The sequence below is a fragment of the Ranitomeya imitator genome, chromosome 3 (assembly GCF_032444005.1).
Source record: "Ranitomeya imitator isolate aRanImi1 chromosome 3, aRanImi1.pri, whole genome shotgun sequence".
Taxonomy (NCBI): Eukaryota; Metazoa; Chordata; class Amphibia; order Anura; family Dendrobatidae; genus Ranitomeya; species Ranitomeya imitator.
In genome coordinates this window covers 416,580,470-416,606,715 of record NC_091284.1, presented here as the reverse complement: position 1 = coordinate 416,606,715, position 26,246 = coordinate 416,580,470, and the positions used below count along the sequence as shown (strand labels likewise).

General features: G+C 46.9%; 1 protein-coding gene and 2 non-coding genes across 7 annotated transcripts in view; all 3 read right to left on the bottom strand.

Annotated features, from left to right (window-relative positions):
- The window catches only part of PABPC4 (poly(A) binding protein cytoplasmic 4), a 71,606-nt gene that overhangs the window by 24,398 nt on the left and 20,962 nt on the right, over positions 1-26,246 (bottom strand). For 3 of the 5 annotated variants that reach the window (XR_011319302.1, XR_011319303.1, XM_069757175.1), the window contains exons 2-10: positions 20,132-20,325; positions 19,929-20,044; positions 18,391-18,530; positions 18,045-18,139; positions 17,765-17,902; positions 9,823-9,918; positions 6,489-6,761; positions 6,324-6,411; positions 6,116-6,232 (exon numbers count right to left, since the gene is read on the bottom strand). Coding sequence is in view for 2 of the 5 variants with exons in the window: in XM_069757175.1 (XP_069613276.1) it covers positions 6,116-6,232; positions 6,324-6,411; positions 6,489-6,761; positions 9,823-9,918; positions 17,765-17,902; positions 18,045-18,139; positions 18,391-18,530; positions 19,929-20,044; positions 20,132-20,325 (1,257 nt within the window). In the remaining 3 variants the exon portion in view is untranslated. Of the gene's footprint in view, positions 1-6,115; positions 6,233-6,323; positions 6,412-6,488; positions 6,762-9,822; positions 9,919-17,764; positions 17,903-18,044; positions 18,140-18,390; positions 18,531-19,928; positions 20,045-20,131; positions 20,326-26,246 lie in introns of those variants that run through there. The other 2 variants (XR_011319304.1, XM_069757176.1) reach the window with 2 other exon arrangements.
- LOC138673261 (small nucleolar RNA SNORA55) lies at positions 5,718-5,848 on the bottom strand. Its single transcript, XR_011319915.1, has one exon. It is a non-coding gene; the product is annotated as a small nucleolar RNA SNORA55 (small nucleolar RNA).
- On the bottom strand, positions 6,834-6,962 carry LOC138673260 (small nucleolar RNA SNORA55). Its single transcript, XR_011319914.1, has one exon. It is a non-coding gene; the product is annotated as a small nucleolar RNA SNORA55 (small nucleolar RNA).

Sequence of the window (26,246 nt, the reverse complement as noted above, 5' to 3'; positions counted from 1 at the left end):
TGTTCAGCAGTTTTAGGTTTAGTATGGGCTGTACTGTACCGTCCTTCTTTGGAACAATGAACAGGTTTAAATAAAAACCTAAAAACCTTTCGCTTTGAGGGACCGGGATAATAACCCCGTCTTCTTTTAGAGAGCTTATGGCTTTTAAGAACTGATGCCTTTGCCCTGGGAGGAGGAGACAGGAAAAACAATTTTGTGGAAGGGAGGAGAATTCTGTCTTGTATCCGGAGGACACTAGGTCGCGGACCCATTCGTCGTGAACAACCGAGAGCCAAGTGTCGCTGAAGGAAAGCAGGCGGCCGCCTACTTTGAGGGTGTCCCCCGGATACCACAGGGTGTCTGTGTGGGAGTTCTGCTCGGTCTGGACCCCCTGGATCCTGACTGCCTAGGCCTGCCTATCCATAAGGGGAAGGTTTGTAAGAGATCTGGGTACCTCTATCCCTATGTTGTTCCCGGCCTGGACTGGAAGATGTGGAAGTAGAGGACCAGTTTGAGTTGGAATGGGGAAAAAAAAAAAAAAAAAAAATCGGGACCGAGCCTGCTGTTGCTGGTACTGAAAGGGCAGAAAGGGTCTCTGTTGTGGGAGAAATTTACTCTTCCCTACAGTGGCGTCGGAAATTAATTGATTGAGTTTTTCGCCAAAAAGGCGACCGCTCTGATATGGTAAAGAAGTCAATGATTTTTTGGAAGCAGAATCCGCACGCCAGTCCCTGAGCCATAAGGACCTCCGAATGGTGATGGCGTTTGCTGCTTCTTGAGAAGCGCAGTCAGCGGCATCCAGAGACGCGGTCACTAGAAAATCCCCAGCTCTGGCTGAGTAGCAAGATCTGCTACCTCGGGGGGGGGGGGGGGTGGTGGCGAAGGGTGGCGAATTGGTATCCAGAACAGCTGAAGGCAAGACCTCAGCCCAATGGGTCATAGCTGTAGCCACCCACGTAGCGGAAAAAGATGGATAAGGGTGCGGCTGCTGAGGCTTCAAAAGCTGAACGCGCCATATTGTCGATATGACGATCGGTGGGATTTTTAATCGTGGCGCCCTCTGAAGAGGATAAGAGATTTAGTAGCTAGGTGCGATACTGAAGATTTAACTCTTCCAACAAGCCTACAACCTGCAGTAACCACCGATCGAACAAACCACTGCACGACCAGCTATATCCTCACCCATCCCTTGTAGATTGTGAGCCCTCGCGGGCAGGGTCCTCTCTCCTCCTGTACCAGTTGTGACTTGTATTGTTCAAGATTGTACTTGTTTTTATTATGTATACCCCTCCTCACATGTAAAGCACCATGGAATAAATGGCGCTATAATAATAAATAATAATACTGGAGGATCTCCCGGAGGAGACTGACCAATATTTACTTAGATCAGGAGCAAAGGGATATTTTGACTCCATGGCCTTATGCCCTGTGAAGCGTTTATCTGGACGGATCCTATGAGATTCAACGATTTCCTTAAATTCGGGATGATTGGCGAACACTCTGAGCCCGATTGGTCCTCTTAAAGGACACAGCATGATCCGTTTTAGATAAAGGTTCCTCATCTAGCTTCAGGGCCTTGTTTACTGACTCAATGAGAGTGTCGAGAGTCTTCTGATCGTGTTGAAATTCCTGATCTAGGAACGTGTCAGAATCTTTCTCTGAGACAGGTTCTTTACTAGCCCCGAGGGAGGGGGTGCGAGAAATGGAACTCTCAGAACCCGATTCCCAGTGATGGTCTGGGGACAAGGCACAAGTCCTTTTCGTGGAAGAGCGAGAACTCCTTGGTAAGGTACGACCCCTAGTGTACAAGGGGTTCTGATCATCGGAAGCGTTGTCCGTAAGAGTGCTCTGGTTAGAGGAAGGGTCTCGGAACGAGTCTAACGCTTTGGCCAGGGAGGCCATAGACCGGGTAAGGGAGGTAGCTCACTCAGGGGAACTAGGCCCACTCAGGGGAACTAGGCTCACTGGGTTCGGTATCAGTAACAGGTGGTTCCTGAGCAGTCACCGATTCACAAGCTGAGCATAACGCAGTACTGTGACCCCGGGATAGAGATACCTTACAAGAGGTACAAGCAGCAAAAAACAGTTTGGCTTTCCCAGACTTTTTGTTAGGCTTTGATTGAGACATAGTGTAGCCTTGAGGAGAGCGCTTACTAGCAGGGGAAGGGTTAAGATATGTTTCTGCAGCTTACCCAGGTCCTGTGTCATGAGTCCCCGGGGAAGGTCTGCAATGTGTCCACAGTAATCGCAAATCCCTGAGGCTGTGATTCTAAACGCTGGAGCAGCGCTGCAACATCAGCCCTGTGGGTGTTTAAAGATGGCCGCCGAGATCAGGAAGAGAAGGCGCTTCTTGCAGAACGAGAAGTGCCAGAGAGTAAGCGGCGGCAACTGCCGGTGGGCGGAGCCAACGTTCCAGCCTGGAAGAGAGAAAAGCCGGAGGCTAAATTTTAAGCTTGCGGTTGCGGCCTGCAGCGACACGATCGCCATTTGCGGACCCGGGCTTTAAGGTATCTGCGGACCTCCCTTATCCCAGGGACCAGGACCCCCCAGCGCCTCGGCCCCGCAGGTGTACTCACGGTAGATGTGGTGGGCCGGTGCTCAATCCACCGTCGTCATAGTCAGGGAGGGGGTGGAGAGTTTCTGCTGCCTTCCATCATACGCTATAACAGTGGTGATGCAGTGAGGAGCTGCACGGACGCCATAATCATCATGTCCGGCTATGCACCTGGCTCCAGGAGAGGTAAATGCAGGGCTACTCCATGCGGTTGCCTGCTATGGAGGGGGAGATCAGAAAGCGAAGGAACCGTCGCCTGCAAAATGAGCTCAGGGCTGGCATCCAACAGTGCAGGAAAGGGTAGAGGGAGGGACGCTCCGCATTCTTGCCTGTTGATGGTTCGGGGGAGATCGGAACCTAGAAAGAATCCGTCGCCCCCATTCGCTCCGTTAAGGGAAAAATAGAATAAAAATAAAAATGAAAAAAAAAAAAAAAAACGGTGGGGTCTGAAAGCAGACCCAAGTGCCTCCTACAGACACTAATCAAGAACTGGTTCACTTAGAGCCAGCAGGAGGGTGTATACTGCAGCAGGGGAGGAGCTATTCTTTCTGTATTACTCTGTATGAGGCATAGGAGAAAACGCAATATGTGCACAAAAATTGCGGATTGCATTCTAATAGGATGCTTAATATATGCTTTTTTTCACTGTTATGTCGCATTTTTATAGCGAAAAAAATGCGAAAAATCCTGAACGTGTGCACACAGCCTAAAGAACAAGTCCTCGCTGATCTTCACTGAGTAAAGAACTCAGCTGTGATCTTACCCCACCAGTGTGCCCCTAGGTCCAGCACCGAAGATCCACAGTCCTGTGCCCCCCGGAGACTGGCTGCCTGGTCCTGGTCTACAGACCGGGAGATGCAGGGTTAATCTGCAGCAGAAAAAGCCTGCTGAGAAGGAGAGGAGGGGGAGAAGGGGGCGGAGAGCTGGAAGAAAGGCGGCAAGGCTGTGTAAAAATGCGCCCTTTCTGTCTCGATCCACCCCCTCTATGACACTGAGTGTCATTTGTCATCCGGGGGGCGGGTTGGGGGGTGGAGAGGAGGCGGCGGCTTCAGCTGGGCCGAAGTCGGGGCCTAAATTAGATGCCTGAGGCCCAGAAGGGTTCCAGGCCGGCGCAAAAGTCCGAGAGGGGGTCGGATCAGAACCGGACCCCCCCGGATTTAAAGGCAGGATGGCGGTGGGGCTATAAGCGGAAGGGGGAGCCTGGTTGGGGTTCCCCTGAGGCAGTATAGAGCTGATGCTGCCGCAGAGACAGGGGTGCAGGGAGCCCTGTGTCTGTCTGTGTCATGCCTGCCTGCACTCCCCCCGGCCCCAACAGGAGCCCGCAGCTGGGCTGGGGTCCCTGGATGCAGGCGCAGTGTGCTGGCCCATTGCTGGGAGCTGTAGAGTGCTGCCTGTACAGGCCCTACCTGAGGTGTCTCAACCTAATACCCCCAGAAGGGGATTAGGGAGGGTGCTGTTGTCACCTTCAGGGGGCTTTATCCTCGCCTCAACCCAGAAACCAAAAGAAATTGGGGAAGGAGGGGGGTCTCGACTTCGAACCAGCACCCGAGGGACTGGGGAAGGAGCAACATGGGGAATATCCATCTCTACTTCAACTGGGCACCCCGTAATAGGGGGCCGAGGAAGGAGCCATGCCGGGAGTCTCACAGGAGACCCTCTTTTCTTCATCTGTAATCCGTCGGAAAAAAACGGAGTAAAAAAAAAAAATCTTAGGTGTGCCTCCTATGCGACACTAAGCAAAAACTGAGAAGGCTGACGCCGTCCAGGGGTGTATACTGCAGAGGAGGAGCCACAGTTAATCTTTTTCAGATTATGCATAGTGTCGCCTCCTAGTGGACAGCAGCATAACACCCATGGTCCTGTGTCCCCCAATGAGGCGACAGAGTAAATACGGTATCTTCAGCAAAATAGTGCCGGAGCATGGGTAGTAGCGTCTAACGCTTGCTGATAGATGCTACTGCGCAAGCGCCGTTGGGGTCATTTTCCTGCAATTTTTTTTTCCTGCAGCAAAATGGCAATGGCACATGCACAGTAGCATTATCAGTGACCTGTTATATGCCCATAAAGATAAATTTGTGCACTAAGCACCAAATAAAGCCCCCACCTAAACAGGCAGCCTCAAAGCACGAGAATCATTACCTGAAAACTGCAAACACAGATTAAACAATCACAAGACAGATTTTATCAACCCAGGTATCATTTTAATCTGTATAAGGGTACCGTCACACTATACGATTTACCAACGATCACGACCAGCGATACGACCTGGCCGTGATCGTTGGTAAGTCGTAGCGTGGTCGCTGGAGAGCTGTCACACAGACAGCTCTCCAGCGACCAACGATGCCGAAGTCCCCGGGTAACCAGGGTAAACATCGGGTTACTAAGCGCAGGGCCACGCTTAGTAACCCGATGTTTACCCTGGTTACCAGCGTAAAAAAAACAAACAGTACATACTAACCCATTCCGGTGTCCGTCAGGTCCCTTGCCGTCTGCTTCCCGCACTCACTGACTGCCGGCCGTAAAGTGAAAGCACAGCACAGCGGTGACTCACCGCTGTGCTGTGCTTTCACTTTACGGCCGGCAGTCAGTGAGTCCGGGAAGCAGACGGCAAGGGACCTGACGGACACCGGAATGTAAGTATGTACTGTTTGGTTTTTTTTTTACGCTGGTAACCAGGGTAAACATCGGGTTACTAAGCGCGGCCCTGCGCTTAGTAACCCGATGTTTACCCTGGTTACAAGCGAACGCATTGCTCGATCGGTGTCACACACACCGATCCAGCGAGGACAGCGGGAGATCAAGCGACGAAAGAAAGTTCCAAACGATGTGCTACGACGTACGATTCTCAGCAGGATCCCTGATCGCTGCTGCGTGTCAGACACAGCGATATCGTAACGATATCGCTGGAACGTCACGGATCGTACCGTCGTAGCGACAAAAGTGCCACAGTGTGACGGTACCCTAAGAGTGCCAACCTGACAGTGTCTGTAGTTTACTTAGCAAACTCCTGCTGAAAGGTGCGCTTTAAGACCAAATTTTAAATGCCGGTTTTAATAAAAAATAAATAATCCACTGAGCTAAAATTCACCAATTTAAGTGCTGTGCAAGAGAAATCTTTACATTGCCTGAACTGGTTATTTTTAAGGTATGTTTACAGATTAAGATGAATACTATGATATTGAACAAATGTGGCAGAGGTGTAGAGACAGAACACAATGTCAAGCATGTTTTGTCTGGATTTCCTCTGCACTTCTTTAAGCACGTAGTTACCATTTCTCCTGCACCAAGTAGCAGGACAGGATGAGTTTACAGTGCATTACAGTAATCCACTACATAACTATATGTTACAGCAATTATACAAATATGCTGCAGGACAACTTAAAATGAGAATTTTGAGAGTTTGTGGGCTGCTAAAAAGGGAAACATAGGGATGAAACATGTTGACTGTACAATACTTTTTCACAGGTAGGTGCAACAAATACAGATTAAAAAATGGAACCTGTGAGAAGACTCCTTATATAAGAGCATGATTACAATGCTTTTAATAAGAGTTGAGAAAGCTCAAAATTCAGTTATACTCACCAACTCTCTGGGCTACGTTGGGGACACCACGGGTGCCTTGAGTACTTGAAGGTGGTAGATGGCGTAGTGACTGACGTGGTCCACTCTGGCGCAGCGCATTTGGCATGGGTTGAAAGCCTAAAATAAACAAATCAGTCAGTGCGCTAACATGACTATTAAAATAAGGCAGTATCTTTAGGTCTACAACAGTGTTTTACAAATGTTTTACCTTGCGGGCGTCCTGTCTGCTGCCACCGAGGGCCTGGGCGAACTTGAGTCATATGATTAGGTGCATAGTATGTAGGTCTGTTTTGAGCCTGGAAAAGGACAAGCCGCATTACAAAGCAATGCATGTGATGGAGCAACTTAAAACTGTAATTTGCCCTACACCTACCTGTGGAACAGCAGACACAAAGTATCCTCCAGGAGCAGGCTGAAATTGGTTGATGAGGGTGTTGGCAGGAAGAGCCCTCATTCCTGCTATACGCTGCATATACTGATTGGTAAGATGAGCTTTCCGTTCTTCCTTTCTTTGAGCCAATGCCACGTAGAGTGGTTTAGACCCTACAATTCTTCCATTCATCTCAGTGACTGCTTTAGTGGCTTCTTCTGGAGAAGAAAAGCAAACAAATCCAAATCCTTTGCTACGGCCATCCTCCAGCATTACCTGGAAGGGACATTATGCATTAAAAGGTGGAATGCTATTTGTTTATCACAACATTAAAATATGTATAAGTTTGCATGTAGAAGAGGCGTAGAGACAGAGCGCAATGCAATCTATGCTCCGTCTGGATTTCCTCTGCGTTTATCTAGCACTGCATTACCTTTCCCTACACAATATTGAAGGGACAAGATGAGATTCCAGTGCAATAAAGGGAAGCAGGTAATGAAATTTTAGTTATAATTTCCAGCAAACATTCATCACCATGAACGGTCTAAAAATTATTTGCGAATATGGTCATATCTACTGTAGATAAATGTAGATTTCACACAGCACCGTAGATGTTCAGCATTGGTAAGGCACGTACTCAAGAGCTGTACCCACCCTATAAGCTGTAGCTATTTATTTCCACCATCGCTACACCCATTATCCTGACCAGCAGTCAGAGTCCATTTTTGGGGAGTTGGTATAAAATGGACCAACTCAAGACTCCTAAAATATGATAAATCGGGTAGCGTCGTTCAGTGAAGGATGTGTGGAAAATGTTGTCATAAGAATTTGGGAAAGTTTTAAAATGTCTGTTCTGTTCCTGATCTAAGGATCTCTGTTTTCAGTGGATATGAATCTGTGCTGCACTTTATGTACATGCTCAGTAGTGAGGCAGTGCTGGGGAGTCAGAGTCAGGGAAATGGTTTCGGAGGTTTGGCTTACCAAATGCACAGCCCTAATTTATTTCAATTATTCAAGACAAAAAGTGAAACTCATTACATAGTCACTACAACCAGAGTGATCTATTTTAAGTTTTTATTTCTGTTAATGTTGAGGATTATGGCTTACAGCCAATGAGAACCCGAAAGTCATTATCTCAATAAATTAGAATACTTTATAACACCAGCTTGAAAAATAATTTTCAAATCTACTGAAATGTATGTTCAGTAAATGCACTGAATACTTGGTTGAGGCTCCTTTTGCATCAATGCAGCGTGGCATGGAGGTGATCAGTCCGTGGCACTGCTGAGGTGTTATGGAAGCCCAGGTTGCTGAGATAGCCTTCAGATCGTCTGCATTGTTGGGTCTGGTGTCTCATCTTCCTTTTGACAATACCCTATACATTCTCTATGGGGTTAAGGTCAGGTGAGTTTGCTGGCCAATCAAGCACAGTGATGTTTTTGAACCAGGTATTGGTGCTTTTGGCAGTGTGGATATGTGCCAAGCCCTGCTGGAGAATGAAACTTCCATCTCCAAAAAGCTTGCCGGCAGAGGGAAGCATGAAGTGCTCTAAAATATCCTGTTAGACGCTTGCACTGACTTTGTTCTTGATAAAACAGTGGATTTACACCAGCAGATGACATGGCTCCCCAAGACATCACTGATTGTGGATACTTCCCACTAGACCTCAAGCAGCTTGGATTGTGTGCCTCTCCATTTTTCATCCAGACTCTGGGACCTTGATTTCCAAATGAAATGCAAAATTTCTTTCATCTGAAAACACCACCTTGGACCACTGAGCAATAGTCCAGTACTTTTTCTCCTTGGCCCAGGTAAGACACTTCTGGCATTGTCTATTGGTCATGAGTGGCTTGACAAGGAATGCGACACTTGTAGAGCATGTCCTGAATACATCTATTCAAGCAGCAGTCCACTCCTTGTAATCTCCCCAAATTTTTGAATGCTCTTTTCTTAATCCTTTCAAGGCTGTGGTTATCACAGTTGCTTGTGCACCTTTTTCTACCACTTTTCCCTTCCACTCAACTTTCCATTAACATGCTTGGATACAGCACTCTGAACAGCCAGCTTCTTTAGCAGCGACCTTTTGTGGCTTACCCTCCTTGTGAAGTGTGTCAATGACTGCCTTCTGAACATCTGTCAAGTCAGCAGTCTTCCCCATGATTGTAGAGCCTAATGAAACAGACTAAGGGACAGTTTTAAATGCTTAGCAAGCCTTTGAAGGTGTTTTTTGCTAATTCTAATTTACTGAGATAATAACTTTAGGGTTTTCATGGGCTGTAAGCCATAATCATCAACATTAACAGAAATAAACAATTGAAATAGATCACTGTTTGTAATGGCTAATTTGTAAGTTTAATTTTTAGTATTGAAGAACTGAAAAATTAACTTTTTGATGATACTCTAATTTAGTAAGAAGCACTTATTTATCCTGAAGGGTAAATGCAGTTACATTTGGGTGTAGGTAAAGGTTATGTTTATGAAATAATCAAAAAGCCTTACCAATGGCTTCCAGTTTAAGGGCACCATAAAATAGGAACTTTGCACAATTACAAATCTGTGTCTCCAATTGGGCTCCTGGCTGCTTTTTGGTAAAATCAATGCTGCATATCCACCAGTCCACTAATCATAAGCTCCATCAAGCCCGGTCTGTGCCACTGATTGATAGATTCCTGCCCACACTTTGCATAGCCACAAAGCTGCCAATTAATGACTGGGAGCAGATCTAGCCAAAGCTCATGAATAACTAGGACAACATGGCAAGATGTCATCACTGAGAAGATCAACAGAAATGCAGCAGATTTAGGGTATGTGCACACGCTGCGGATTTTGCTGCGGATCCGCAGCAGTTTCCCATGAGTTTTCAGTACCATGTTAACCTATGGGAAATGAAATCCGCAGTGCACATGCTGCGGAAAAAACGCGCGGAAACGCAGCTGTTTACATTCCGCAGCATTTCCATTCTTTGTGCGAATTCCGCTGCGGTTTTACACCTGCCCCAATAGAAAACTGCAGGTGTAAAGCCGCAGCGGAATCCACAGTAGAAACCACGATAAATCTGCAGGAAAAACTGCAGCGGTTTTGCACTGCGGTTTTTCCAAATCCGCTGCGGAAAAATCCGCAGTCCTGCAGAATACGTGTGCACATACCCTAAAGCTTTTATTCAACAGCAAGAAGTCCAGTAAGTGACAGCATTAGCTTCAGGGTTTCTTCCCCTACTTTATGCTGCTCTCAAATAGGATAGCAAAAACCTACTGACAAACTAAGTTAAACCCAATATTGTTTTTCACACCACTAGTTGGAGCAAGATTAATATAAATAAATAGGAGTTTCTACTCACCTTGGCACTTGTGATTGAGCCAAATGGGGAAAATTCTTTCCTCAGCTTTTCATCATCAATGGTGTCATCCAGATTTTTAATATACAAATTTACTCCCTGTAAACAAGTAAAGACTATATCAGGGGTACTCCGTGACTTTGGCAGCTATACAGGTTGCTTGGCAAAAGATCACCATTTGTTGGTACATCGCTGCATAATGTAGATGAATAGGGTTTCATTGCGACCCTTAGGCTTCTTTTACCCTTACCCCTTTTTTTGCGGGCCATGCCGCCACAATTTTCACAGTCTGCCGCAATAACGAACCGCAAAAAACTTGCGGATTGACGTATTTTGGGTTTCCAATACTATGGCAAAAGTATTGGGAAAAAAACAGCGTCCCACAAAAACTGAAGTCACGGTGTACTGCAAAAACTAGCTTCCATTGTTTTTGCGGCCCCATTGATTTTCAAAGGGGGCCGTGTCTGTAAGCCATGAAAATTATCAAGCAGGCTTGATATTTTTTCACGGCCGTAAATACGGTCCTCACGGCGCGCCGTGGAATTATTGCTGCCAGTTTTTGCGGCCCCATAACAACGGTAAGTGTAAAAAAAGCCTTAGGATACAACAAGCAAGCTGAAAAAAAATTTGAGTTCCTCAGACTCACTTGTTGCAACACCATTCACTTGAATTATGCTGTGATGAAGCAACGGTACATGGTGATCTTTGGCCACACAACTTGCCAACAAGGCTAAACTGATGGCTGCCACAATATACAATCGCAGCTACTATACACAAAGCAGTACTCTCCTTGAAATATTTTTTGCGTTTTTTTCCCCCAATAGTCACTTTGAACATGGATTTTACAATGGTTGCATTTTATAGCAACCGATGCCATCTAGTCTGCATGGTAAAAGGAGATTTTTGTGTACTCACCGTAAAATCTTTCTCTTAGCCTCTAATTGGGGGACACAGGACCATGGGTGTTATGCTGCTGTCCACTAGGAGGCGACACTATGCATAATCTGAAAAAGATTAACCGTGGCTCCTCCTCTGCAGTATACACCCCTGGACGGCATCAGCCTTCTCCAGTTTTGGGCAAAAGCAGTAGGAGGAACGTGACATGAGTAACAACCATACCTATAAGGCGGCAACTATGTACGAGCTCAAGCAAACAATATGAGAACTCGACTGTAACAACGGCCCGGAAGGGCAACAGGGTGGGAGCGGTGTCCCTCAATTAGAGGCTAAGAGAAAGATTTTACGGTGAGTACACAAAAATCTGTTTTACTCTGTTGCCTCATTGGGGAGGACACAGGACCATGGGACGTCCCAAAGCAGTCCCTGGGTGGGAACCAATGGACGAATATTGTGCAGACAGGCCGCTACACTTGGGGCACCGCCGCCTGCACAACACATCTACCCAGGTTCGCGTCCACTGAGGACTGGGTATGAACCCTGTAGTGTTTAGTAAACGTGTGTAGGCTAGTCCAAGTAGCCGCCTTACACATTTGTTGTGCCGAATGGCCCAGGAGGCCCCTCCCGCCCGTGTAGTGTGTGCCGTAATACCGGCTGGAAGAGGAGAATTCTTAAGGCGGTAGGCGTCTTGTATGGTGGATTTGATCCACCTGGCAAGGGTAGCTTTGGAAGCTGGCAGACCCTTGCGGCCGCCTTCCGGAGGAAGGAAAAGAGTCAGACCTCCGGAAGGATGCAGTCCTAGACACATATATACGAAATGCCCTGAGAAGGTCAAGCGTATGCAGAGCCTTCTCCACTCTATGAACCGGGACCGGACAAAGGGATGGCAGTGAAATTTCCTCATTGAGGTGGAAGTGGGACAACCTTCGGAAGGAAGGATGGGACCGTACGGAGAACTACCTTGTCCTGGTGAAAAACCAGGAAGGGCCATCTGCAGGAGAGTGCTGTCAGTTCAGACACCCTGCGTAGCGAGGTGATTGCCACCAGGAAAACCACCTCATGGGATAAAAGGCGGAGCGGGACCTCCTTAAGGGGTTCGAAGGGTGGTTCCTGCAATGCTGTCAGGACCAGGTTGAGGTCCCACATTTCTAGTGGTCGTCTGTAGGGGGGGACCAATCGTGTAAACCCCCTGAAGAAAAGTCCTTACTTGCAGCTTGGTAGCCATGCGCCTTTGAAAAAGCACTGAGAGGGCTGACACCAGGCTCTTAAGCGAGCCCAGGGACAGCCTAGCCTCCACACCCGATTGGAGAAAACCAATACTTTGGGTAAGGAATAAGGGAGTGGAGTCTGGCTACGAGATTCGCACCAGTTAAAGAAGGCTTTCCAGGTACGGTAATAGATCTTGGCAGACGCTAGCTTCCGTGCCCTGATCATGGTTCCAATGACATCCGGCGAGAGCCTTGCCTGGGTTAGAACCCAGGTCTCAAGGGCCACGCCGTCAAATTGAGAGCCCCTGAGTTCTGGTGGTAGAACGGGCCTTGTGATAGAAGATCGGGGCGGTCGGGAAGACGCCAGGGGGCGTCTACTGTAAGTTGTACGATGTCGGCGTACCATGTACATCTGGGCCAGTCCGGTGCGATTAGGATGGTTGGAACTCCCTCTTGCTTGATCTTCCTCACCACCCTGGATATCGGGGGGAGAGGTGGAAAAATGTACAGAAGCTGGAACTGGGCCCAGTCCTGAACCAGAGCGTTTGCTCCGAGCGACCGCGGATCGTGTGTTCTGGCCATGAAGTTGGAGACCTTGGCATTGAAGTGGGATGCCATTAGGTCCACATCCAGGGTCCCCCAGCGATGGCAAATCTGGTGAAAAATTTCAGGATGGAGAGACCACTCCCGAGTCTATTCCTTGCCGGCTGAGGAAGTCTGCTTCCCAGTTGTCCACACCTGGAATGTGGACCGCCGAGAGAACCGACCCTGTGTCCTCTGCCCAGTAGAGGATATGTGACACTTCTCGCATCGCCTGGGTACTGCGGGTCCCCCCTTGGTGATTCACATATGCCACAGCCGTGGCATTGTCCGACTGTATTCTGATGTGAGAGGCTGCCAGTAAGTGATGAAAGGCCCTCAATGCCAGGAGGATGGCACGAATTTCCAGGATGTTGCATGGTCGCTTCCACTGGGGACCACTTGCCCTGTGAAGTAGGTGCACTGCACCCCAATCAGTCAGGCTCGCATCGGTGGTCAGAACCTTCCATTGACCTGTGAGAAAGGATTTCCCCTCTGCTATCAAGGTTGGCTTGAGCCACCTATGCAGGGACCTCTTGGTTGGCGACGTTAGCCGGAACTCCCTGTCGAGAGAGAAAGGGTTTTTGTCCCAGGACTTGAGGATGGTTAGTTGGAGAGGCCTGAGGCGAAACTGGGCAAATGGGACGGCTTCTATTGCTGCCCCCATCCTGCCGAGGACTCATGGCAAACCGGAAAAATCAAGGGGGGTTTGCGGAGGAGGGTGCGAACTCCTAGGTGAGAGCCAGTGCCTTGTCCTTGGGAAGGAGCACTAGACCCTTGGAGGTGTTGAATAGCATTCCCAGGAAGGTCAGAGACTGACTTGGGGTTGGTGATGACTTTGGTAAGTTGACTAACCAGCCCATGCGACTCGGTGTCGATTGTAATTGAGACGCTGAGCTTGCAGTCCTTGAAGGTGGGAGCCTTGATGAGTAGATCATCCAAGTATGGAATGACTACTATGCCTCTGGAGTGCAGGACGTCCATGGTGGCTGCCATGACCTTGGTAAACACTCTGGGAGCCGTGGCGAGTCCGAACGGGAGAGTCACGAACTGGTAGTGGTCCTGGTCGATTGCGAACCGGAGAAACCTCTGATGGGCAGGTGCAATCGGTATATGTGCAGCGCCCCAGAGACCTGGTCGTTGCAGTATGACGCTCTGCCACTAAGGGGAGTGATGGTACGTCTGATGGCACTAAAGGAGTTCTCCTGACCAGGTATCACCAGAACACATTACACTTCACACTCCGGCCACTAGGGGGAGAAAAAGGCTTTATTTATTGGGCCACTCACACTGGTAAAACTAGGGGTTGGGGAGGAAGTTAGTCAGAAGCAGACTGGGTTGGATTCAGGCAACATCTTGTGGCAGGGGGTGTTGCAGGGAGAAGAAACAGGGGGGTCCCTGTTGGGCGTGAAAACCTGGCAGGTGCCTAGCGAACAGAGCAGAACGTAACGGAACCGCGCCTGCACACCCCGCGGCGGTATCCAAGAGAGAGACACGAAGGGAAGGATATTGTGGAACAGTGTAAACGAGATCAAGCACAAAGTACCAGTAGGAGTCGTGCCGTGAGACCGAGGCAACATCCTACTGAGGCGCGTAGCTGGTGACCGGAACACCGCGGGAGTAACTGACTCTAGGCCTTTCTTCGAACTCCGCAGGACAGTTAATTATAGGTTGGCTGTCTACCTTACTACACCTACGAATACATAGGGGGCAACAGTGGGAGAGGGGCGTCTCTAAGGTCCCGGAAGACCTCCAGGCCTTCCCGTCATACGGGTGCGCACTAGCCATAACATATCTGGGGGACGTTGAACTAGAAACATCTGGAACCAAAGAGAGCTGTAGAGAACGAACGAACGAGAACAGCAGTTGTGAGGACTATTCCGAATGCTCAGCAGGGTAGGACTACAACACACAGGCGCTAGTGGTAGGCAACGATTTCCATCTGCGAAGGAAACTCTGGATGTGCCCATCGGACCGGCCGGTCTCAGATAGCCCTGTTAAGCGTGCTCTGGATTGAGGATCCTGAAGTCTTCGGTAAAGAGACTGCAACCTTGTGTCCTCGTTATTGACTGCACCTCACACCATCACCATCTACCTTACTGGGAAGCCCTGGGGACATACTTCACCTGTGGGAAGGTATACCATCCAGCTGCCATGCCATCACCCCAGCGGACCCCACAGCAGCGTCGGTCACCCTGACCGAACACCACAGGTGGCGTCACGAACCCCTGACAGACTGCACCACCTTTATTGGACGCCCTGTGTCTGGGGGCGCTCCAACTGCAAGTATGCGTCTGGTATGTATATGGAGGCGAGAGATTCTCCCTTCTCCATGGACGCAATGATGAACCAAAGATACTCCATGCTGAAGTGACGGACCCGTACATATTTGTTGAGTTGTTTTAGGTCCAATATGGGCCACACACTGCCTCCTTTCTAGGGGACTATGAATAGATTGGAGTAGAACCCTCGGAAGCGCTCGGCCGTGGGGACCGGTACTATGACTCCTGCTTGAAGAAGCGAGGAGACCGCTTGTTGGAAGCTTGTTTGGGGGGACAAAGGAAGAATCGGTCCGGTGGGTTGGAGGTGAACTCTCTCTTGTATCCGGAAGACACTAGTTCCCTGACCCACCTGTCTTCTGTAATAGGCAGCCAGACCTTATGAAAGAGCAAAAGTCGGCAGCCTACGGGTGTGGTGTCTTCCGGAGTCCGTGAGTCATGATGAGGAGAAAGTCTGAGATTTTCCTCCTCTGGGCTTATACTGGGCTGCTTTTGACTGCCAGGTCTTGTCCGACCTTTGCGTCGACTGAGTTGTCCCTGCGTGGGGAACGGTTACGATTTTGTGCTGGACGCGAGACGGACCAGCCCGAGGAATTCCGAAAGTATCGGAATCGAGTTTGGTTACGCTTCTTGTAAGTGCGTTTAGGTTTCAGTTGGGGAAGAGAGGTACTCTTACCCCCGCTGGCGTTGGATATCATCGTGTCCAACTGTTCATTAAAAAGTCGCCCACTGAGGTACGGGAGGTGCGTGAGGGACTTTGAGGCTGCGTCCGCTTCCATTCCCGCAGCCAGAGGATACGCCGAATTGTGATGGCGTTTGATGCTATCCCCACTACACCCCTTGCTGAATCCAGAGCTGCACGAAGCATGTAATCTGCCACGACTGCTATCTGAACCGCTTTGTCCGACAGCTCAGGAGCGGATACCTTGGCAGCCCAAACTGAAGTGAACGCAGGAGCCAGGGATGCCCCCGCAGCCTCGAAAATTGAACGAGCGTTCTACCTGCTGGTCTGCTGCATCTTTGAGGGTTGAGCTATCTGTCAGTGAAAGGAGGGTCTGTGCTGCTAGTCTAGAGACTGGGGGGTCCACTTCGGGTGGGTATCCTTCTGTGGGAAGGGGTACCTCGTCTCCAGATATTTGCGATTAGCAAATTTTTTCTCAGGCTGTGAGCTGCTTTTTAAGGATCGCCTTAAACTCTGGGTGGTTAGAGAAAACCTTAGGCGGCTTCAGAGGTCCTTCAAAGGAAATCTTGTGTTCTGGGGCCTCTGGTGGTGGATCAGAAATGTCCAGCACCCGATGGATGGAAGAGATTAAGTCCTCAACTAGCGCTGTAGTGCTAGGAGGCATTGGGATGAGGGACCCCTCCGTTTCCTTGTCTCAGTCAGTGTCACAGTTGCCTGTGACACTGTAGAGTGTCATATTTGTCATCCGGGGGGGTGGGCCGGGGGGGGGAGGGGGGCTTGGAGAGGAGGCGGCAGCTTCAGCAAGGCAAAGCTGCGGCCTAAATTAAATGCCTGATGCCCAGAAAGGCTCCAGGCCGGTGCGGAAGTCCGGGAGGGGGTCAGATCTGAACCGGACCACCCCCCAGATTTGAAGGCAGGATAGCGGTGGGGCTATAAGCGGAAGGGGAGGCCCTGTAAGGGGTCCCCCTGAGGCAGTATAGAGCTCGTGCTGCCGCAGATACAGGGGCGCAGGGAGCCCCGTGTCTCTATTGTGCCATGCCTGCCTGCACTCCCCCCGGTCCCAACAGGAGCCCGCAGTTGTGCTGGGGTCCCTAGATGCAGGCGCAGTGTGCTGGCCCATTGCTGGGAGCTGCAGAGTGCTGCCTGTACAGGCCCTACCTGAGGCGTCTCAATTTAATGCCCCCAGAGGGGGATTAGGGAGGGTGCTGCTATGACCTTCAGGGGGGCTTCATCCTCACCTCGACCTCAACCCAGAAACCAAAAGGTATTGGGGAAGGAAGGGGGCTCTCGACTTCGAACCAGCACCCGAGGGACTGGGGAAGGAGCGACATAGGGAATAGCCATCTCGACTTCAACCGGGCGCCCCGTAATAGGGGGCCGAGGAAGGAGCCATGCTGGGAGTCTCACATGAGACCCACTTTTCTTCATCTGTAATCAGTCAGAAAAAACAGAGTAAAAAAATCTTAGGTGTGCCTCCTATGCGACACTAAGCAAAAACTGGAGAAGGCTGACACTGTTCAGGGGTGTATACTGCAGAGGAGGAGCCACGGTTAATCTTTTTCAGATTATGCATAGTGTCGCCTCCTAGTGGACAGCAGCATAACACCCATGGTTTTGTATTCCCCAATGAGGTGACAGTAAGGCTGGGGTCACATTGCGTTTTGGTCAGAGCGCTAACGGACAGCGTTGCACGGCGAAATTAACGCCATGCAACGCGTCCGTTAGCGCTCCCATTGCCCGCAATGTACCAGCGCATTGCTAGCGCGTGTCATTTTCGGCACGCGCTAGCGACGCGCCGGTCTTTTGTAGCGCGCCTCAGACGCTGCTTGCAGCGTCCGCGGCGCGCCCGAGGTCCGTTCCCCGCTCTCGCAGATCGGGGATCTGCGAGAGCAGGGACGTTAACGCGACCCTGAAATGCGACCCTTTAAAAACATTGCGTTAGCGCAATCCGCTAGCGCTAAACGGATTGCACTAACGCAATGTGACCCTAGCCTAAGCCAGACGAACTGAGCAGAATGATATATAGTTTTTTGTGGGGGAATATTCCGAATTACTTGTATTCCATTCACGTAAATCCCTGCCCTTCCATGTATAGGAGTTCAGCGAGTGGTTCTAACTGGCAATGACAGCTTTCCTTGTACTAGCATGTAACAGGGACAGCTTAAACGTTGATGAAGGCTGCCTACTGGACACAAGAATTGAAAGAAGGGATTGAAATGAATGAACTACAAGCAATACTGATTCCCACAGACAGGACTGAATGTACAATGTCATGTATTTAGAATACATGTAATCCATACCTGATAGCGGCTGATCCTCTCTTGTTTTAACTGTTCAAACCTTCTTTTCAGCTCTGCTTGGCGCTCCACCTTTTTCTGGGCTCTGCCTACAAACATCACTTTTCCATTGACATCCCTCCCATTCATGTCATCTACAGCCTATAAAAATAAAATAGTAAATGTTAAGAGAATGTCACAGTTCAGTTTTCCCCACATTTAATCATCACTTCCTGCAGAGCTCCCGAGTGCCTGGCTCTCCCCTGCTGACACTGTCTGACTGATCCTCCAGGGGAGCTCTTACCTTATTTGCATCTTCATGTTTTTCAAAGCTGACAAAGCCAAACCCTTTGGACTTGCCACTGGTGTCAGTCATCACCTTAACGCTCAGAGTCTTCCCTGCAGCCAAGAGACACCAGTTAACCACAAAGGTTACAGGGTCACAGCATGCAGGTGCACGGCACACGCTTGATACCAGGCGCCCACATGCGGGAGCAGAGTCAGGTCTCATTGGGTTAACCACGGCATACGCGTGAAACCAAAAGCCCACATGCATGGGCTGAGCGAAGGACCTCACAAAGGTTATCCACGGCACACACTAAGCCAGAAGCAAGTGGTGACTTGATGGGTTCAGGATTTCACGCAGTTACCGTATTTGCTGAAAGTCTCCTTTAGCCGTTCATCATCCATATCTTCCCCAAAATTCTTGATGTAAACGTTTGTGAATTCCTTGGCTTTAGCTCCTAGTTCGGCTTCTCTCTCCCTTCGGCATTTAAAGCGACCAACAAACCTGCATGACAAAGAAAATAAGGTTGTATTACAACTATGTAGTAGAGGTTATCTGGGACAAACAAACCTCACATTACTACCTCATTCAGGAGTTTGTTTTCACATAGGAGAAAAAGGACAACGTTTTACCAATGATTTTCATCAGCTTTTGGTTTTATTTTCATTTGTTTTTCTCATATGGGAAGAAAAAAAAAAAGTTTATCCACCTTCTTTTCTGTAATAGTCTGTGTAAAAAGGACTGCACTTGGATGGCATTCAAATGCTGTCAAGATTTTTCACAGCCCCATAGACTTGAATTGACAATTTTGATCCAACACTCAAATCAATATCAAACATATCTCCGTGATTTGGAGCAGACTGCTTGGTCCATGCAAAAATCATGGACATGTGAACAGGTCCATTCACTGTTACAAGTGCTAAAAGTGTAAAACATGGATAATACGAGTACACAAAAAAAAAGGACGTCTCAATAAGCCCCAATGCTGTGCAATTGGGCAAGGTCACAAAGAAGGTGCTGATGGCTACAATTCTTTCCTGTAGGGTAAACAAAGCAGTACGTAGTACTCCCATTAATTTTTTTTATATAAATCCGTGTATAAAGTGTATTTATTCAGTTACCGTCATTTTCTCCAGGATTCAGCACTCTTCTACTACTCTTTGGAATGAATGCACCACTCTTCAGATAAAGGGTCATACTACACTCTGCAGGACTCAGGAGTGGCTTCTACACCTAGCAGGCTTACACTGTAAAAGACTACTGGCTCAAAGAGCAAGCCGGCTAGTCCGAAGAGCAGAACGGTACTGGTTCCCAGAGTAAGTGGCAGTGAGTACATCACACACACAAAGCTATATAAAAAAATTATTCAAGGGAGTGCTTGTTTAATGAAATGGATGGCCACTTAATAGATGGTCATGCCTTGTCCTAAGGCTCTCTACTCACTCTGGTTGATAGATTGGGCCCTCAAAGGGACAAGTCACAAAAATGAAATGATATTCAATACTATTACAGTGCTGCAGATTATGTTTAAACACACAGAAAGACTTCCTCCATGTTCAATTCGGATGAAGGCAGGGCCAGTGATGTCAGTGCCGATTAGGCTCTGGATTCACGTGTCATAAGAACCGCACGAGAGCCCCGGGACCGTGAGTGCCAACACAGCAGGAACAGAGCTAGCAGGTGAGGGGAGTATAGGCTTTATTTGATCAGGGCCAAGCGTGGGGAATGAGAAGGGGTAGTCCTAGTAGTGGACAACCCCTTTAATTCTGCCGGTGTACCAAATGTTGCATCATTCCACTCCCTCTCTTTGTGGCATCTAACAATTGCTCCAATTCTGGACTCTATGGTTCAATTCCCTGCACAATCTCAGTGCCATAAAGTTATACTTTCACACAGCCTCACACTTTGCGGTCATTGAGCAGCATGCCATTCATCTTCTCTATGGCTCTATCCGCAGCATCTTGTGTTTCAAAGTGCACAAAAGCATATCCCTTGGAGCCATTCTCATCGCACACCACCTGTAAAAGACATTTATCAATGACCTAGTGTGCGCTGCAAAAAAATAAAAAAAATACCCTAGTTAACAAAGGAGGTGCTAAACTTACCTTGCAAGAAAGAATGTTGCCAAAAGCAGAAAAAGTGTCATAAAGTGCTTTGTTGTCAATTGATTTGTCGAGATTCTTTATGAAAACATTGCCCACTCCAGATTTCCTAAGTGATGGGTCACGCTGGGACCACATAATTCGAATAGGTTTTCCTTTGATTACATCAAAGTTCATGGTATCCAGCGCACGCTCGGCTGCAGATTCAAGAAATGCATTAAAATATTGAATTAGTTTCAATACAGCAATCATATTACAAAGTATACAAGAGAACGGACCGAATGCTGAAATACGTCAGTAAGTGCTGAGTAATTGTTTCAAAAAACCTAGCAAGTTCATAAGCCAATGGCGACTCCGAGACTGTACAATAATATATAATACAAAGAAAGTAGTATTTTGTTCATTGATAGAGACACAGCAAATTCATCCTATAGGGCTGTGTTCCTACAGGCAAATGCAATCTGTAAATTTCATAGAAACTGCAGCAAAAAGGTGGGGACAGACTCCTGCCACGGATGACCCAGTGGATCCGCATGATTCAATAGGCTGATCAGGTTTTTTTTTAGTGCAGAATCTGCGCAAATAAGCATACTGCACATATTCACAGCCACACATCAGTTATTATTTTGCACAAATTTGTTTTCCACTTCATGTAAATGGTACAAATACCATTTGCATTGGATGAATTTTTATGAGGATTTAGGCACAGAATCTGCACCCAAATTCATATTAAATCTTGAACATGAGAACAGCCTTAATATTTCCCTTATACACTGAATATCTGACATTGCAATAAAATAAAATAAAAAATAATAAATAAATCAGGATTAATGCCTTAGTAAAACTTTTATAGTTGCTCAGGCGGTAACTGGGACATGTTGTGGGGTCAGGCAATAAAGCACCGAGCTCCCAGCAAGAGCAGCAACTGGAATGTAGAGGAGTTTATTTATAGTAATGCAGATTTACGTGCCGATTGCTGCCACACAAAACTGGCACTAACACCACCACCACACACATCAGGGTGATCCTAAAATAGGATACTGGAGAAGAGGCCAAGATTGCCCATTATCTGCCTGCAACACAAGGGGTACACACATGGCATCAGTGACTCTTTCCCCGAATATAGCTGCACATAAACAAAGGTGCCCGATTCATCTGTGCAAATGTGCGCTATGTTGTGCATTTTGGGCCTGCACACATACTGGAGACAGACACCCAGACTACTACTTCTGGATGTCAGTCCCCAGTAGGTGTAGATTCCCAAAAAAGATGCACGATAAAGCACACATTCGCTCTGTTGACACCATTGTTATCTATGGCCCCGTTTTGTGGAGCGTTCAGACAAACTCACACGGGTCCAACGCACAGGTGCCAGAACATAGTGTGAAAACACCCTTAATCCCACCATGACTTTATAACAAATATATATTATATGGGTGGGTGTAAGGAGCAGACTCAGAAGCCAAGACCACTTTTTACATGGAAAGTGACAGTGGTATATGTATATAGTTTTCATATCTGGTATTTAACTACTTACCGTAGATGCTTTCAAGTGCAGAGTGACATTTAAGTGGTTTGATGTTGTTTAGTAGGGGTATGCTCACATGTGTAGCTGCTGTCACTGCACTACTAAGAAACCCATCTTGTGTCTGAGCTTCATAGAACACAAGTAAATTAACAATCAGGGCTGTAGAGTCGCTAAGCCAAACCAACGACTCAGACTCCTCAATTTACCTGACTCCCAACTCCCCAGCACTGCCTCACTACTGAGCATGTGCATAAAGTGCAGCACAGATTCATCTCCACCAGGCATTTATAAGACATTTTAACCCTCCGTCACATACAATATTCGGACTAACGAGTTCACATACAATGTGCCTGTCAGGCGCCTGCTTGAAAAATACCTATAACATCTAATGTTTGCAATTTCAGTGCTCTAAAAGTGATCAGTGACCTTCATAGGGATGTAATAAAAGAGACTACACATAATCAGTTGCAAAAAAAAACATTTACTTAACATAAAACTAATAACTATGAAATACAAACTTTTCAAAACTCCCGCCAAATAGTCCCCAGTTCGACTCTCTCAAAAAAATGTACAAAGAAAATTTTTGAACACAAACTTAATTTTAAGGTACCTTAAGTACTATTAAAAACATATTCAATCAGAAGTAGATGCTGAGGTTTCCCCAGAAAAGTCACACTTGCAGAGCAAATAGCAGGAATTACACAACATTTTTGCATATGTCAGGCAAATTGCTTTATGACATTTGAGACATTCATAATTTGAAAGCCTTCTGGTTCCGCTTTCCGTTTGGCAGGTGGTGCATCTCCTTCTTTTGTGAGGTGGTGCAGATGGTGACTTTTCACCATCATCTTCTGGGCGGAACCTTTTGAGCTGAACTTGAAGGCGAGAGGGGATACCGATTGTTTTCACGCTTCTCCTGCGTAGCTCTCCAAGTACTAGTTCATGGGCCAATTATTTCAGATACAATCGTCTACGGAGTGGTTCAAGCTTGTTTTCAAGATAAATTACTTGTGAATTTATACCACCCAAATTCAACATGGCAAAAAATATGACCATTGGCCAGCGTTTGATGTTTCTGCTGACGTTAAAAGTGGAGCACATCTGATCTGCTGTATCCAAACCCCCTTTGGTGGCATTGTAAAATGTAATTATCTACGGTTTTTTTTCTGCCCCAGTCCCAGGATCGATGGCAGCATCATCATGAAGTGTTGATAGAAGTACGATTTTTTTGGCATGTGGTACATAGGAAACTAAAGCCTTTCCATTATGGAATGCAAACATACTGCTGTACTGTTGTCTGTCTTTCACACTTACAAACTGTGGCGGCAATTCCCTTTTGTTTTTTTTTACAGTTCCCACATATGACAGCTTCTGAATTTTCAGATAATCAATCAAATCACAACTTGTAAACCAATTGTCAGCTGTAATATTGCGACCCGATCCAAATAAGGGTTCAGCCAGTCTTTTTACAACATCAATGGGTTTGTTGCTCACACAGTAAGGACCTTCTGGTTGTTTTCCTGCATAAACTTCCAGGTTGTAAGCGTAGGTCTTACTGGCATCAACAAGGGCATAAATTTTTATTCCATATTTGTTTGGCTTTGATGGAATATATTGACGAAAGGCACATCTACCACGAAAACCAGGGAGCATTTCGTCAATAGTGAGATTCTCTCCAGGGTAATAACTTTGTTTACAGTTTACAACAAATCTTTGAAATATATCACGAATTGGAGCAAGTCGGTCATGTGTTTTGCGTTCGGTTCGGGTAGTTCTGTCGTCAAACCGAAGGCAACGAATTAGAATCTTGAATCTGTTTATGGACATAACAAGGCTAAATTTTTCAACTCCATCCCCATCTTTACCCCAAAGTTCCTCCAAACTTTGTCTATTTGCCCTATAAGCTCCTGCAAGGTACAGTAATCCAAAAAAAGCACGCAGTTCTATTTCATCTGTGGGCTTGATGGTTCTGTTGCAGATGTACTTGTCCTTTATAATGTCTATATATTGGTATATGTGACAATAGAGTCCAGAATGTCATCTGTAAATATACTGTTCCAGCATTCAACTGCAGTTTTTGCATTACGTGCAGTTCCTATTACTGCAGGGAGGTGAGTAATAATGTTTAAAGGTTCCCTACGTTTTTTCTGGAATGGCTTCTTGTTCCATTTAGTATTTTTATCTTTTCCAATATAATATGATCCAACTTCTTCATCCTCACCACTGTCACCATCTTGCTCTGTTTCAGAATCCAGGACACATTCTTCCACCTCATCATGAGAATCAATCTCACTTTCCTCTCCTAAATCCTCATTCAGTGTGAGGTCTCTATCATCTAACAGCATGTTTGTAACTTCCTCAACATCAAGTTGTTTGGATAAATTGTACATTTTCCTCTCCATTTCAGCAGATAATCTGAAGCAAGAGAAGGAATATGTTAGGGAACTACTGTATATGCCTGAGCAGCACACTTTCTTTTATAAAATCTCCCTTATTTCTATGAAATATCCTCACATTTTGTGCTATGCATTCATAAAACAAGCTAAATAAACTATTGTGATGAATAAAAACTAGGAGTTAGTCATACCGGTAATGGTATTTCCAGGAGTCCATCATGACAGCACCACAGGAGGTTGCTCTTCATATCCTTGATAGGGACAGGAACACAGAAGAGGTTAAATAGCCCCTCCCAACCTCCACCCCTCAGTGATTTTACAAAGTACCACATCAGGATGGATACAACACAATTTTATTGAACTTCCTCTCTACATGTTCGTATCACATATTAGACAAGAGTTTAAGGGGGGGCAAATAATGGGTGCTGTCATGATGGACTCCTGGAAATACCATTACCGGTATGACTAACTCCTAGTTTCCAGGTCGTCCACATGACAGCACCACAGGAGAAATACCAAATAACTCCTATTAGGGCGGGATTACAGCTTGGAGGACTTTTGTCCCAAAGCTAGTCTGCTGCTTTGAGAGAACGTCCAGCTTGTAGTGCTTGCAAAAGGTATTTGAGCTAGACCAAGTTGCCGCCCGGCAAATTTGATCCATGGATGCACCCGCACTCTCTGCCCATGAAGCAGATACTGCTCTCAGTGAGTGGGCTTTTAGGTGATCTGGAGGAGATTCACCGGCTGAAATATACGCAGCGCAAATGGTAGATTTGATCCATCTAGCCAGAGTCGCTTTTGAGGCTTTTTTGCCTCTATTCTTCCCAGACATCTGGATAAAGAGATTTGAGTCAATTCTCCAGCTGTCTGTAAGTTTTAGATACTGCAATACTGTTCTCTTAACATCCAGGGAATGAAGAGAACGTTCTTTTTCGTTATTGTAGTTCTGGCAGAACGTAGGCAAAACTATTTCCTGGTTTCTGTGAAAGTCCGTCACAACTTTTGGAAGAAATGAAGGATCCAACTTTAAAACGATGCAATCTTCCTGTATCTTTAAGTATGGATCTGTTATGGACAGGGCTTGAATTTCGGAGAGAGATGTGTGGAAACCACACAGAAAAACGACCAATAAGGGTATATAGTAGATATGAAAAAATCTTTATTAATACAAAAATGCATAAATATGAAAACAGTAAAAGGGAAAATAGATACAGATCCCTGGACTACAGTGGAACAAACAGAGGGAATGGTGGCGACCGCCGCAGCAAATCGCCACTGTACAGAACAGGACGCGCACACCGGAAAACCAGACACAAAAATAGCAACATATGCTGGTAACTATACACATATATACTGACTCCACATAGTGATGGTAAATCTATGACGCACCTGTCCAACAGTGGACAAATAAATTGTAGCAAAAAAGATCATATATGAAACTGTATACCACAATGGGTTCCTAAGCAAGCTACATAGAATAGTGCATACATACAGCACCTGCATACAGAAGGGATGCTCATATAACATATGAATACAGTCCTAAGACTAAAAAACCACCTTGGGTAACAGTAATCCAATCTGGATATAAGCAGGGCCACAACAATAAAGTGTTCGAACACACCAGCAGAGCCAAATATGGGAAAAGTCACCCTAGACAAAACATAATATGGGCACCCTAAACAGACATGAGTATGCGGCTAATAGCTGCATAGCAAAGGTGTAGCCAGGCACAATTGCCATAGGAACACCTGATAATTACCTCAGCGTGGGAGCCACCGATGTGTCCGGGTCCTGTGTGCACGTCCGCCCGACGCGCGTTTCGGAGCGGAAGCTCCTTCGTCAGGGGGCTTGAATTTCGCCTATTCGCCTTGCTGTCGTTATTGCGACGAGGAAAACAGTCTTGAATGTCACAGATTTTAGGTCTGCCTGATCAAGTGGCTCGTACGGAGCTTTCCGTAGCTCATTTAGCACCAAAGTGAGGTTCCAAGAGGGTACTGAGCTTCGTATTGTTGGTCTAAGACGTTGTGTAGCTTTGATGAATCTCATTATCCAGGGATGATTCGCTAGTGGATAGTCATAAAAAAGGCAGTTAAAGCTGAGATTTGTACCTTTAGCGTACTAGGTCTCAAGCCCATATCAAAACCTGTTTGGAGAAAATTTAGTATTTGAGGAATATCTGGTTGTTGGAGAATGG